Source organism: Rutilus rutilus, assembly GCF_951802725.1.
Source record: "Rutilus rutilus genome assembly, chromosome: 3".
Classification (NCBI taxonomy): domain Eukaryota; kingdom Metazoa; phylum Chordata; class Actinopteri; order Cypriniformes; family Leuciscidae; genus Rutilus; species Rutilus rutilus.
In genome coordinates, this window is record NC_140211.1 from 27,270,756 (window position 1) to 27,283,262 (window position 12,507).

A 12,507-nucleotide genomic window follows, 5' to 3' on the forward strand; every position below is an offset into this window, starting at 1 on the left:
CACAGAGATTGTCTTATTGACATACATTCAAAACAAAACGAACATTCAGCTTTATTTGGAGAGGGCGAGTGCAGCGGTAGTTGTTTCTAGAGGGAACCGTTTCTCTGTAACAGGCAGCTACCTGACTTCCGGTCGATGCACCGTTGGCTGGAGAACGATAATTTTCCCGGAGTTTTGGGTGCATAAACAAGACCTTCGAGTGGCCAATGCGCAGAGGAAATATAGTCCTGAGTTAGTTGAAAACGTTTTCTCAATCTCATGCTTATGTTTGCAGATTCGACCAGTTATCTACTCGATGAACGCTGGGTTTTAGCACAACCTGCATCTATAAAGACGCTTTATACATAAACAGCAAAAAAAAAAAAAAAAACTTATTTTCTGAAGATCTAACTGTTATAGGAAACTGCTGTTTACTCCATAATGTGTTTGTCATCAGCTAGCTCTGCTCTCCATAATACTTTCTAGATTACTAACTGCATATTGCTTTATAGACTTACTAACAGAGGAAAACTAAAGTCTTGAATTTACCATATTTTTTTTATGAAAATTGTGCATTTCAAATTAAGAACTGCATTTATTCGAATCGCAACAAGAATTCATTTGTATTCTCCGCATTAATTCGTATTGCATCTAACCATGCATTTCAACTGTACAAAAATCACCAATAGTTGCAACCATTATTGTTATTACTGTAAAACCAGAGTAAATTATATGGGACTCTCCTTAAAACGTTCTATGTCTAAAGACATTTATCTTTTATGGGTCTGAAAAACAACAATATAATAAAAGAAAAGAAAGACAATAGAAAGAAAAATAATGTTAACATAATGAAAAAGATATGTAAATGCACAGCCAAATAACAATTGTTCATCAAGTATTAGTTGTGTTTGTTTTGCAAGTGCTGTCCGTTCATCCTTGCATGTAACTACAGCTTTCAAAATGTAAGTATGAGAGTACTATCTTGTCTTATTGTGGTGTTTGTTATTTTTAATCTAGTGGCAACAGACTTTTGGAGGGATAAAGGCTCTGGGAACATGAGAGACTCCATCCACAGTGTGCTGAGATCAATACCGCGAGGACTCACCCTGGGTCCTTCTCTGGCTGAAGATGGACAGTTGGGTCTGTGGTGTGTTGGGCGAGTGCTAGAGAAAGGCACTCTGCTAGGTCTGGAGGAACCTGACAAAATAATCAGGAGGGAAAAAGAGGAGGTATGCATACCACTGTGTTCTTAAATTTAACTTTGAACCATACAGCTGACAGGTTTGATTGTTTAGTACCACTACAGCAAATGTGCTTCAAGACATTAGCAGCATCTACTTAATTTACTTCTCACCTGATATTGCAAGTATGTTTTTAGAAGCATTACTATGTTCAAATGGGACTACAAAAGCAGTTTTTGGAGTTAAATAAGATGTTGCTGTGATAAATAATAGCTATAAGTAAGTATGTGTTCTTATTCTGCAGGGGTTGCAAAATACATGCCAAAATGTGTTCAAAAGAGAAATCTCAGAGGAAATGTACTGGATGAGGTAAGTTTATCCAGAATAGACCATGATTAGGCCTAATTCTGTTTTGTTCATGCATTAATGTGTGTGTGTGTATATATATATATATATATGTATATATATATATATATATATATATATATATATATATATATATATATATATATATATATATATATATATTAGGGTGGTCCTTATCAAGTCCAATTTTTTTTTTGTGCAAAATGTTAGTGTCTTAACCTCTTAAACTGTTTCTTGAAATATGCAAAAATGTTGACAAAAAAATATTTAGAGGTAGCTCAATCATGTGGAAGATTACCTATGTTAAGCTGTGCGGCGTTATTGTTATATGCAAGTAATATTAAAAGTTGCTGCAAATGAACTACATTTTATTGAAATCAGAGCAACACTGACATGACAACAATGACAACAATCTAAAAAAAAGCACAAAGTTTTCAACAATCCCTCATTTCTGATGCTCAGCAGCCAGTGTTGACTTTTTGCAGTCTGGATAGATCCGTCGTTGATCTTCCACCACATGAAGGAGAAACTGCAATTGTTCTTCAGAGTGTGTGAGATAGCCATTGTATTCTTCAATCAGAGCCACTCCTCTCCCGGCGTGATCATTGACTACTTTCATTGCACGTATGGTTGCCTGTGCCTCCTGATAATCTGCTTGATTCGGCCAAAGTTCCAGGTCAATTTCAAGGAACGTAATGTAATTTTTTAAACCAAAAAATGTGCTCTAAACCCAAACAATAACCAAGGTGACCATCAATAGAAATATGTATTGATTCCACCAGGAAAGGTAAATCTGCTAAACCGGGTCATGGATGGATTAATTTGGATTTAGTTTCTACAATAAGTAAACTGAGATATGCATCTAAAATACATATTTAGGAATATATGGAGCATATGGAATATGTGGAGATTTTTTTGGAATTTTACTAGCCAGGTACAATACCAATTCAAATGATCGTTTTTTTACGAAAATCATCAAAATCTCAGAAAGTTTAAAGCTATTGAGCTACCAGTAATTATTATGTTACTGCCATAAAAATTGGCATGCTGTATTTTCTTATATAAAGGAACAATTTGAAGGGTTAAGAGCATGACAATTGGAGACTTTAAAAATAAGGACCACCCTAATATATATATATATATATATATATATATATATATATATGCTGTATATATATTTTTTTACTTGAAATAGTATATAATATAGTAATGAACATTATAATAAAATAGGCCCACATGATTTACTTTAGTGATGTGAAAATTTATATTTATATAATATCATATAAATAAAGATATGATAAAGTGCAGTCTGAAATTAAACTGACTAACCTTAATTTTGCATGAGGAAAGAGTTTGACTATCTATTGACTATTTGACTATGGCAAAATGAGATTGAAATTTAAACTGCTTAATTATTGTGGTTATATTAAATAAATGCGATTAGATAGAATAACCGCGACTAGGCGATTAATCAATTATCGCAATAGGCCTAAGCCAGAGTTAATTAAATATTATATTTAGTACAATTACTAACTTGCATATCAAGACATTATATAATCAGACTTGTTTAACTGCCTCCACAGGTTTGCCTGCAGCACTCAGAGTGATGAAGAGAGCAATGTCAGTGTACTTGAGGTGGATGGAAGATTGGGCCTCAGGGTCTGTCGGGACATTCAGCCCGGAACAGAACTGCTCCTCTTGGAAGATCAACAAGAAGCCTCTTTTGAAGAAGAAGTTCTGCAAGTAAAAGCCTGTGAAAACAGTAGTAGACCAAACAGAGATCAAGATGAAGCTCTAGAGGCCATCACTTTAGATCACCGCTCTGGCTGTTCATGTAAGTTTATACCTGATACTGGTACTGTGTAAGAGGTCCATGATATAATGTAATGCTTTTGAAAATGTGTGAAACTTTTGTCTTCTAACAGATCCTGCCACACAAGAGAATACAAAACTTCCTATCAAGGTGAAAAGTCTTGTGCAGGACTCTAGAGCCTGTAATTCCAGTGTCCTGGAGCAGAATGGGGTGGATGAGGCACACGGGGAGAGTGAAGCTGAGCAGATCGATGAGCGTCCTGCAAGAGAAGAGATTCAGAGCGTCAGCGTGAATACATCACAAGCCCAGAGTTCATCAGAACATCTGAAGCCAGAGAAAAGCCTAAGAGCCAGCTCTCGCCTTGCCGCTAAACCTCGAAAAGTGCACTCGTCAGCCAACCGTATCTGCAAACAACAAGATCCAATGAACAGGTCAAACCTAAGCAGCAAGAAAAAGCTCTTGAATAACAAAGACAACACAATGCAGACGTTGTATATTAATGAGGATTCCAGCATGGAGCAAAATGAACAGGATTTTCCTCACTTTATTATCCGAGAGAGGAAGTACAAATGTCACGAGTGTGACAAGAGCTTCTTTCAGCTGTGCCATCTCAAGAAACACAAATTCACACATCAAAATCAAAAGCCGTACATGTGCACAGAGTGTGGTAAACCATACAGTTCACAGGAGAGCTTCCAAGCCCACCTACTAATGCATCGAGGTCAGAGGCCGTTTCAATGCCAGCACTGTGACAAAAGCTACGGCTTAAAACGGGACCTCAAGGAGCACCAGGTTCTCCACTCAGGCGAGAAACCGTTCGTCTGTGACATCTGTGGAAAAGCTTTTGCTCGCCGGCCCTCGCTACGCGTCCACAGAGAAGTCCATCGGACAAAAGAGCCAGACTACCAGGCTCCCAAGGTCAAGTGTCCAGAGTGCAGTAAAGAACTGGCCAATTCTGGCTCTTTGAGGAACCACATGCGTCTGCACACCGGAGAACGGCCGTACATCTGCCAGCACTGTGACAAGAGCTTTCGCCAACGTGGCAATCTGCTGGGACACATGCGCATCCACACCGGAGAGAAACCCTACAAGTGCGACCACTGCGACCTGCGCTTTTCTCAAGTTCCTGAACTGCGCCGGCACCTGATTTCACACACGGGTGAGGTGTATCTGTGTCCGGTCTGTGGTAAGGCTTTACGGGACCCTCACACGTTGCGGGCCCATGAACGACTGCACACAGGAGACAGACCCTATAAATGTGAACAGTGTGGGAAAGGGTACACGATGGCAACCAAACTCCGGCGCCACCTAAAGTCTCACCTGGAAGAGAAGCCACATGTTTGCCAGGTGTGCGGAGCCAAATACACAATGATGCAGAGTCTACAGCGGCATCTGCAGTCACACAAACATCATTTAGACTCTGGTCACGTATTGCCGACACGAGGCCGACCCAAAAGGGCAGGCCAGAAAGCAGAGGGTGAGCCAGGTAGGACTGACTGCAGCAGTTTGGAAGAGGGACGGATGGTGGCGTACGTTCAAGCCTCAGAGGACTTGGCTATGGTGTCTCACCCAGAAGGTGCCGTTTTGGGCTCTGGTGCGTACCACCATGGCACAATTGTTTTGGAAAAAGGAGCGGAGAAGGGGGTTGAACGTATTGAGCTCAGTGAGAATTTCATCGAGATTATTGTCTCCGATGATAATACCAAGTGTATAGTAGTGCAAGAGCAGCCTTCTAAGTGTATAGAGATTCAGGAACAGGAAGCTAATGCTGAATGCATAATTGTGCCAGAAAATGACGCCAGTAGTGACTGTATTGTAGTTCCAGAACAGGATGCTAATAGTTGTTTGGTCATATTACAAGGTCAGGATGGTCTAAGTTCTGTGGCAGAGACTGTAGAAATAGAGACAGGGCTGTGATACTAAAGTGTTTCATTTTCAAACATAAACTCTTCACATTATGTCTCACACCAAAGAAAAAAACAACCTTTGTGAAATAAATGTATAAGCTATGTTGAATTTATGTCTTGCTGTTCTTTGATTCTTAGATGGGTTATCAGTAAATATTGATTCCTGTGCGCAGTGGACCTTGTTTCATCACTGTTTATACAGACATTGTACAAGTGCATCAGCAAAACACAGCTGTGTTGGGAAATGAGCTAATACAAGAGGAAATTCAATTTTATACTTGTATCTGTTACGTTGCAAATGATCACATCTTTCACACGTCAACTGTTAAAGTAAAATACCATGTACGTACTTTTCATATAAATACATAATGATTATTATTAGAGGAAACGATAAGCAGTAGATACCCAGTAGATAAGAGCTAATGGAGCTCTTCAGCTACATAAAGAGGGTCATCATTTCAATGAAAGCTACAAAGATGCATCTACTCTTAAATAACAAAATATGGAGCAGCACTGTGTAAAATATTTAATGTCTTTTTTTTTTTTTGAGAGAGAGAGAGTTTTGTTATAATATAAATATTATAATTTGTATAATATGTTCTCACAGTTGAATTCGCATAGTTTGGGAGATATGAAGTTATCTTGTTTTCATTAAATATGTCTGATTCATGTTCCTCAGAAAGCAAAGAATGTTCCACGTTGATATAAGTGATCTGATACAGAAGAGATAGGCTCTTTTTGTTCAGACACTTTGTTCTCTTTGAACTCTGGTAGTTCAATATTAACTTGGTGACTCCAGTAACTGCAGCTGTGGGCTTTTCTAACTGAGTGTGTGAGAGATTTGATGAGATGCTCCAAGTTTTTTCAGGATTACAGACTCAGTCATCCCCAAGAATGGGAGCAAAAGCAGCGCCTCTCCTTCTCTCCCTGCTTCTCGGACAAGTTCTCCAGCTCACGTTGTGTCATAACGGTAGGAATTTACTAAGATTTCTCTGCCTTTTGACTAATTAGGCCATAACAGACTAAGAAAAAATGTATTCTAAGATAATACATATTTTAATATGTGAGCCTAGATGTTTAGTTATGTTTTGAGAAATTTTGGCTTTTGTGCTTCAGTGTTCATTGACAATAAGGAAGCCTCTCAGATCATTCGGGCAAAGAGGGCTAACGGCAGACTTGAGGAGCTTAAACCGGGTAATCTGGAGAGAGAGTGTGTGGAAGAGATTTGTGACCATGAGGAAGCTCGAGAAGTGTTTGAGAGAGTTGATACAACGGTGAGAAATGCACTTTGTGTTGTAGACACATAAGCCCCAATTGAAACATATGGAAATATTTAAATCTCTTATCAGTGGATTTAAAAAATATATATAAGTATCTTTATAAGATTACTGGATTATTTGAAGTGTGGTATAATATTTTTATCTAGTATTTTATGTTTAATGATTTCTTTAATTTTCCCACAGGAAATTTATTGGGCAAAATATTTGGGTAAGAATATATATCACTTTACAAAAGTTTCAGTGTAAACAGTGACAACATTTTGTGTAAACAGTTGCTATTGAACCAGGGACAAAGTGCATTTTCAACGGGCCTTTCCCTGCTCAATATACAAATTAAAATGAGTGTATTGATATCAGGGTTGCCCAATGGCCAATTAAACTAGCCCAAATACCAAAACTCAAACTAAGGCACTCCCATAACTATAATCTGTGGCAACAGTTTAAAAGTAGAACCAATTCCACAGAAAAAAACGCCAACCTTGGAACTCTGTTCGATGTTATATATTTCCCTTTTTTATCTTTTTTCCACAGGCTGTGAGGGAACAAAATTATTCAGAACACCAGTAAATATCAACAGTTTGAGAGCATGTGTTGAAACAGAAGGTAAGGGCGATACATACTTATTCACCCAACACAAAGACTTTTACCCAACACTTGTAACACAAAGACATTTTTTGGTAAAAGCTAGTGACTGATCATAACCCTATTAATTAATGGATGTTTGATTGACAGTGTTATTTTTGTGTCATTGTTCTAGTTTTTACTACTATTTTGAATTAGTTTATATATATATATATATATATATATTTGTTTTCCATTTAATTGTAAAGTTTTTAAAGTATATCTATATGGTTTTAATTTAATTTCAGTTTTAATTATTTTAGTACATCAAGTTAAACTAAATAAAAATGAGAAGTGTTGCCTTGGCAAGTCGCTGAAATAAAATGTTTACTTTTTAAGTAAGAAAATGTGTTTTTAGTTTTAGTGTTAGTTTTAACTATAATTTCCCTGTTGACAGGAGACTGTTTCGTTCAAGTTGGTGAACACTACGCTGGTAGAGTATCTGTCACCAAGTCTGGAAGGTCATGCCAGTACTGGAAAAGCAACTTCCCCCACAGGATTCAGTATGTACTTCTGCACTCTTTGTTGACAGCAACTGTAACCTCTCAGGATTGGCAAAACCATTTTATGTTGATTGTTTCCCCTTTTTAGCGAATTTAATGTGACACAGCTGAAGCTACCGGAGAACTTTTGCAGAAACCCAGATAAGAGCAGTGAAGGCCCTTGGTGTTTTACAAGAGACCCGACGGTCAGAAGGGAGTCCTGCAGCTTGCCAAAATGCGGTAGAGAAAATCACTAAAATCTTACTGCAAAATGTCCTGTGGTGTAATATCTAACGCTTTGCGCTGTCAACCAGAATGTTGAGCCATCACCGCTGTGTCGTTGAACCAGGTTGCTCAGGAGAAATTATCGCTGTAATAATAAGTGTACTTGATGTTGCTTTGTATCTGCTAAATGACTACTGATTTTCTAAAACACATATTCACCATATCTGATAGCACCTATTTGTGCCCTGTTTATTGCACATTTTATGCTTGAGCATGAATAAAAAAAAGTTTCATTCCATTCCATCAAGTTATGCTAGTCCACCAGACTGATCATCTCACTCTCTCCTCCTCAGGTGAGACTGTTGTTCTCCCTCCGCCACCTCCTGCTGTGAAACCTGAACAGCGTTATGTCAAGAGTAAATGTCTGGATGGAAATGGGGAGACCTACACTGGGAATTTGTCTGTGTCTATGGGGGGACGCACCTGCGTGCAATGGAGTGCACCAGAAGTGCAAGCCTTGATTAAAGGAAAAGAGTTTCTGCCTCAAGTTCAGCTGATAAAGGACCACTGCAGAAACCCAGATGGCGATATGGAGGGTCCCTGGTGCTACGTAAAGGAAGCGAGTGGAAACATTACCATTGATTACTGTGACTTAGAGATGTGTGGTGAGTGAGCAGGATTACCTTCTACAAAAATGTACACGATAACAACTAGAATATTTCTTCCCTTGAACTTTAGACCTTGATTGAAAGTGACATCTGGACCAGAGTCTTTTAATTAGGATTAAGTGTCATAATTTGAATAAAGCAAAAACTTTTTCAATGTTAAGGAAGCCAAGTGCATTAGACATAAATCATCACGCCTTTAAGCCCACACTTGAACATCACTCTCTCTTTCTCATTCACTCTCAGACGCCCCTCTGGACAAGTTTGTAGAGGAAACAGGTGGTCGAGAGAGAACAACTCTTGATGGCAAAAGAAAGGCTTTCTTTAGCCCCCGCAGCTTTGGCAATGGAGAACAAGGTCTGATACCTTTACCATCTGTTTTGCGGTGGTTTGATATCTTGTATAATCAACTGATAATTAATATTAAACTGCCTTTTGTCAGAGTGTGGAGTACGCCCCTTGTTTGAGAAGATCAGCAAAGAAGATAAGAAGGAGAAGGATCTACTGTTGTCATACACTGGAAGCAGAATAGTCGGAGGAGAGGAGGCTGAAATAGCCAGTGCTCCATGGTGAATACATCACCACATACGCTGTTTTAAACGTTCAGATATCTTGCCGTCATCACTCATGTCGACATCTAATGCTGCATGTTGTATACCGTGTTTGATGTCATTTGCAGGCAGGTGATGTTATACAAGCGTAGTCCTCAGGAGCTGCTGTGTGGAGCCAGTCTGATCAGCGATGAATGGATTCTCACTGCGGCCCACTGCATTCTCTACCCACCGTGGAACAAGAACTTCACCATCAATGATATCATCGTCCGCCTTGGAAAACACTCTCGTACCAAGTGAGCCCTCAAAAAAATTCTATAAAACCTGCAATTTTTTTTTTTTTAATTGACTGCACCAATACATAAATTGTAAATGTCTACTTGTTAATGCCGAAAAGCTGTGAAATATACACTAAGTAATTTAGAAACCTCAGTCTACAGGAAATTAAGCTGTTTTAAACTCTTTCCTGTTTCTCTCTGAGTCAGGTATGAGAGGGGCATTGAGAAGATTGTGGCCATTGATGAAATCATTGTCCACCCTAAGTATAACTGGAAGGAAAACCTGAACCGAGACATTGCTCTTCTGCACATGAAGAAGCCTGTAGTCTTTACGAATGAGATCCACCCTGTCTGTCTGCCCACCAAGAGCATCGCAAAGAAGTAAGAAAAAACAATAGTGTAATATATATATATATATATATATATATATATATATATATATATATATATATATATTTAGGTTCTACTCATCGGTTGTTGATTGGATGGAGGCAGATTGGAATGCAAGTTTAAGCAGACTACATGATTAGAGAAGTCTGATGAATCATCCACAATAAGATCAATAACATGCATTTAGAAAACGCAGATTTTAAAACTTCACACTATAAAGATGCTAACCTCTTGAAAGGGGTCCTTTTATGTATTTGGTCACCTTTTTTGATGGTGAAACTCACTAACATCATATTTTCTTGAGGAACAGCAATGTTTAGAAAATGCATATCTTTAAAATTTACTCATAGCTGAAATTGACAGATTTTCTCTCTTAAGTTTAATGTTTGCAGGTTTCAAGGGCCGTGTAACTGGCTGGGGGAACCTCAGGGAATCATGGACATCAAACCCAACAAATCTTCCAACCGTGCTGCAACAGATTCACTTGCCCATTGTGGATCAGAGCATCTGTCGCAATTCCACCTCAGTCATCATCACTGACAACATGTTCTGTGCTGGTAATACTCATCATATTCTTCATGGTCTTCTTTAGACCCTAGACAGTTCAGGTTCTGAGAATTCGTGAGATGCTTTTGCGCTCAGGTGTCACAGCAAGGTCATCTTTTGTTTTATAGGTTACCTGCCAGATGAAACAAAAAGAGGTGACGCTTGTGAAGGAGACAGTGGAGGACCTTTTGTGATGAAGGTATAATAACTTCTCTCCTCAAACAAGTTTGACTTACCAATACCGATAAAGCTCTGTTTGCTGGGCATAACTAAACTTGTCCTTTTAAAACCTATTCCTGCCCACAGAGTCCTACAGATAAACGGTGGTATCAGATTGGCATTGTGTCGTGGGGTGAGGGTTGTGATCGTGATGGCAAATATGGATTCTACACACACTTATTCCGTATGCGTCGCTGGATGAAAAAAGTCATTGACAAAACAGGCTCTTCAGATGATGAGTGATCTTCCAACCTGGAAAGAGACCTTTGCCACACACGAAATTAACACTTTGGTCAAATGTGATCAAACCTTCAAATTGATGAATAAATCTGAATTATTTGTATGTTGATACCAGTGTGTGAGCATGGAGTTTCTTTCTGTGTATTGACAGTGAGAATGGGCTGGCCTCTTCTTTATAATGAAAAAGATGCAATTCTGGTTTTGAGATCAGCTAAATAAAATATCAGGTTCTTGTCACATAAATAAGGGAATGGTGACATGACTGATCACAATTATGAGGGTGTAATTACAACACACCAAAGTGTTAGGGGGTAACAGTTTAGGACCTAAGGACCAGAATTATAATAAATTGAAGAAAAGTTTTACTGACGATAGTTTACAGTTTAATCAGCAGAAGTTGGCTAAGAAATAGATAAACATAGTAATTTTCCACACATATACATATAGACTGAAGCATATCTCCATTGATTACGCAGCTGACGCTCGGACCCTGAAGTTAGGCACGTCGTGACCTTCCAGGTCGCAGATTTGGGTTACTGGGCGCCAGCATGTCCAGAACAACAACTCAGTCATTCTCCAATAATGCCAGTGGTTCCTTAACCTGTAACCGAGAAGACTAATACACACATACCGACACACAGCTTTTCAAAGGTTGTATTTGGCCAGGCTCTAACTATAAACAGGAGAGTCCTCTCAAAACATCAAGATAATGTGTTCTTTCTCTCAAGGAGAGCAACACTTTAGTCTAACTGGAAAGTAAGGCTTTAACAAAGAGATGGTCCCTAAAAATATAGACTTCATTGACCCCTGTGACCATAGTTGTCAGAGTACCCTAGAAAAACAGATGCATGTATTGACACATGTTGAAGACCTTTCTCAAACAAAACATCTTTCCATATTTCATTTCTGGAAGCCGGGCTAAATGAGCAAGCACTGTTACTGTATTCATATCAAATACAGACATTAGAGAATACATGAAAAGAACATTTCAGCAGTGGATTCCAATCCACCCGCTTCAAAAGATTCTCTCTTTTTTAACAGTTCAGCTGTCAAAAAACACTGTATTTCATTGAGATGCTTTAATAGATGAAAAATGCTAGCAATTAAAAAAAACAAAAATGTTACTACACTGCTCGGTCAAAAAAAAAAAAAAAAAGGTTGCTGTTTGGATTTAAATAGGCAAATGCTTAAGAGTTTATTACTGGATCATTATTGCTGTGATTATTATGTTTCTAGCATGTTATATGTTTGGCAACAACCAAAATTTGATGCCCCTCTTGATGGAGATAACATCACAACATTTGTTTTACATCAAGAGGTGCATCGATTTTTGGTCAAGATCTTGTATTGACAATGCAAGAGTCAAGCACTCTGTAAAGTCTACTCCAGCACATCCCAAAGACTTTCAATGAATTCAAGGTCTGGACTCAGAGGTGCCAATTCATGTGTGAAAATGATTCTTCAAGCTCCCTCCCAACCATTCTTTCACAGTTTGAGTCTAATGAATCTTGGCTTTGTCATCCTGGAATATGGCCATGATGTATGGCCCTTCCTACATGCTTGTTTAAGAAATGAAAAGCTACACACTCTATCAATTGGGGTTAGAAGAACTGTTGCCAAACATATAAACAGGTGACATGCTAGAAACATTATCATCACTGCAATAATGATCCAATCATTGACTCCTAAATATTTACCTATTTAAATCCAAACAGCGACTTTTTTTTTTTTGGCCAGGCAGTGTATTATTAAATTTGCATCTGT

The 12,507-nt window shown here is 38.4% G+C and overlaps 2 protein-coding genes across 3 annotated transcripts; both read left to right on the plus strand.

Moving 5' to 3' along the window:
* Positions 1 to 60: 60 nt before the first annotated feature.
* Positions 61 to 5,414, plus strand: znf408 (zinc finger protein 408). 2 transcript variants are annotated; one of them, XM_084404513.1, is made up of 5 exons: positions 61 to 231; positions 997 to 1,208; positions 1,465 to 1,529; positions 3,110 to 3,360; positions 3,452 to 5,414. In XM_084404513.1, exons 1-5 carry the CDS (start codon positions 207 to 209, stop codon positions 5,254 to 5,256), a joined length of 2,358 nt encoding a protein of 785 aa, XP_084260639.1. In that variant the 5' UTR covers positions 61 to 206; the 3' UTR covers positions 5,257 to 5,414. The 2 variants fall into 2 exon arrangements, with proteins under 2 accessions (XP_084260639.1, XP_084260638.1); XM_084404512.1 differs by lacking the exon at positions 61 to 231 and having other exon boundaries at positions 836 to 1,208.
* A 502-nt stretch (positions 5,415 to 5,916) lies between these two features.
* f2 (coagulation factor II (thrombin)) lies at positions 5,917 to 10,852 on the plus strand. Its single transcript, XM_084404514.1, has 14 exons — positions 5,917 to 6,216; positions 6,363 to 6,520; positions 6,710 to 6,734; positions 7,058 to 7,129; positions 7,545 to 7,650; positions 7,739 to 7,869; positions 8,208 to 8,519; positions 8,766 to 8,876; positions 8,962 to 9,088; positions 9,199 to 9,366; positions 9,556 to 9,729; positions 10,117 to 10,295; positions 10,413 to 10,483; positions 10,591 to 10,852. Exons 1-14 carry the CDS (start codon positions 6,096 to 6,098, stop codon positions 10,744 to 10,746), a joined length of 1,911 nt encoding a protein of 636 aa, XP_084260640.1. The 5' UTR covers positions 5,917 to 6,095; the 3' UTR covers positions 10,747 to 10,852.
* Positions 10,853 to 12,507: the final 1,655 nt, after the last annotated feature.

Coding starts and splice junctions, on each gene's coding strand:
- znf408 (XM_084404512.1), top strand. CDS start 948: ATGAGAGTACTATCTTGTCTTATTGTGGTGTTTGTTATTTTTAATCTA. Junction 1,209..1,464: donor TCAGGAGGGAAAAAGAGGAG/GTATGCATACCA, acceptor CTTATTCTGCAG/GGGTTGCAAAATACATGCCA. Junction 3,361..3,451: donor TCACCGCTCTGGCTGTTCAT/GTAAGTTTATAC, acceptor GTCTTCTAACAG/ATCCTGCCACACAAGAGAAT.
- f2 (XM_084404514.1), top strand. CDS start 6,096: ATGCTCCAAGTTTTTTCAGGATTACAGACTCAGTCATCCCCAAGAATG. Junction 10,296..10,412: donor TGACAACATGTTCTGTGCTG/GTAATACTCATC, acceptor TTTGTTTTATAG/GTTACCTGCCAGATGAAACA. Junction 10,484..10,590: donor GAGGACCTTTTGTGATGAAG/GTATAATAACTT, acceptor TCCTGCCCACAG/AGTCCTACAGATAAACGGTG.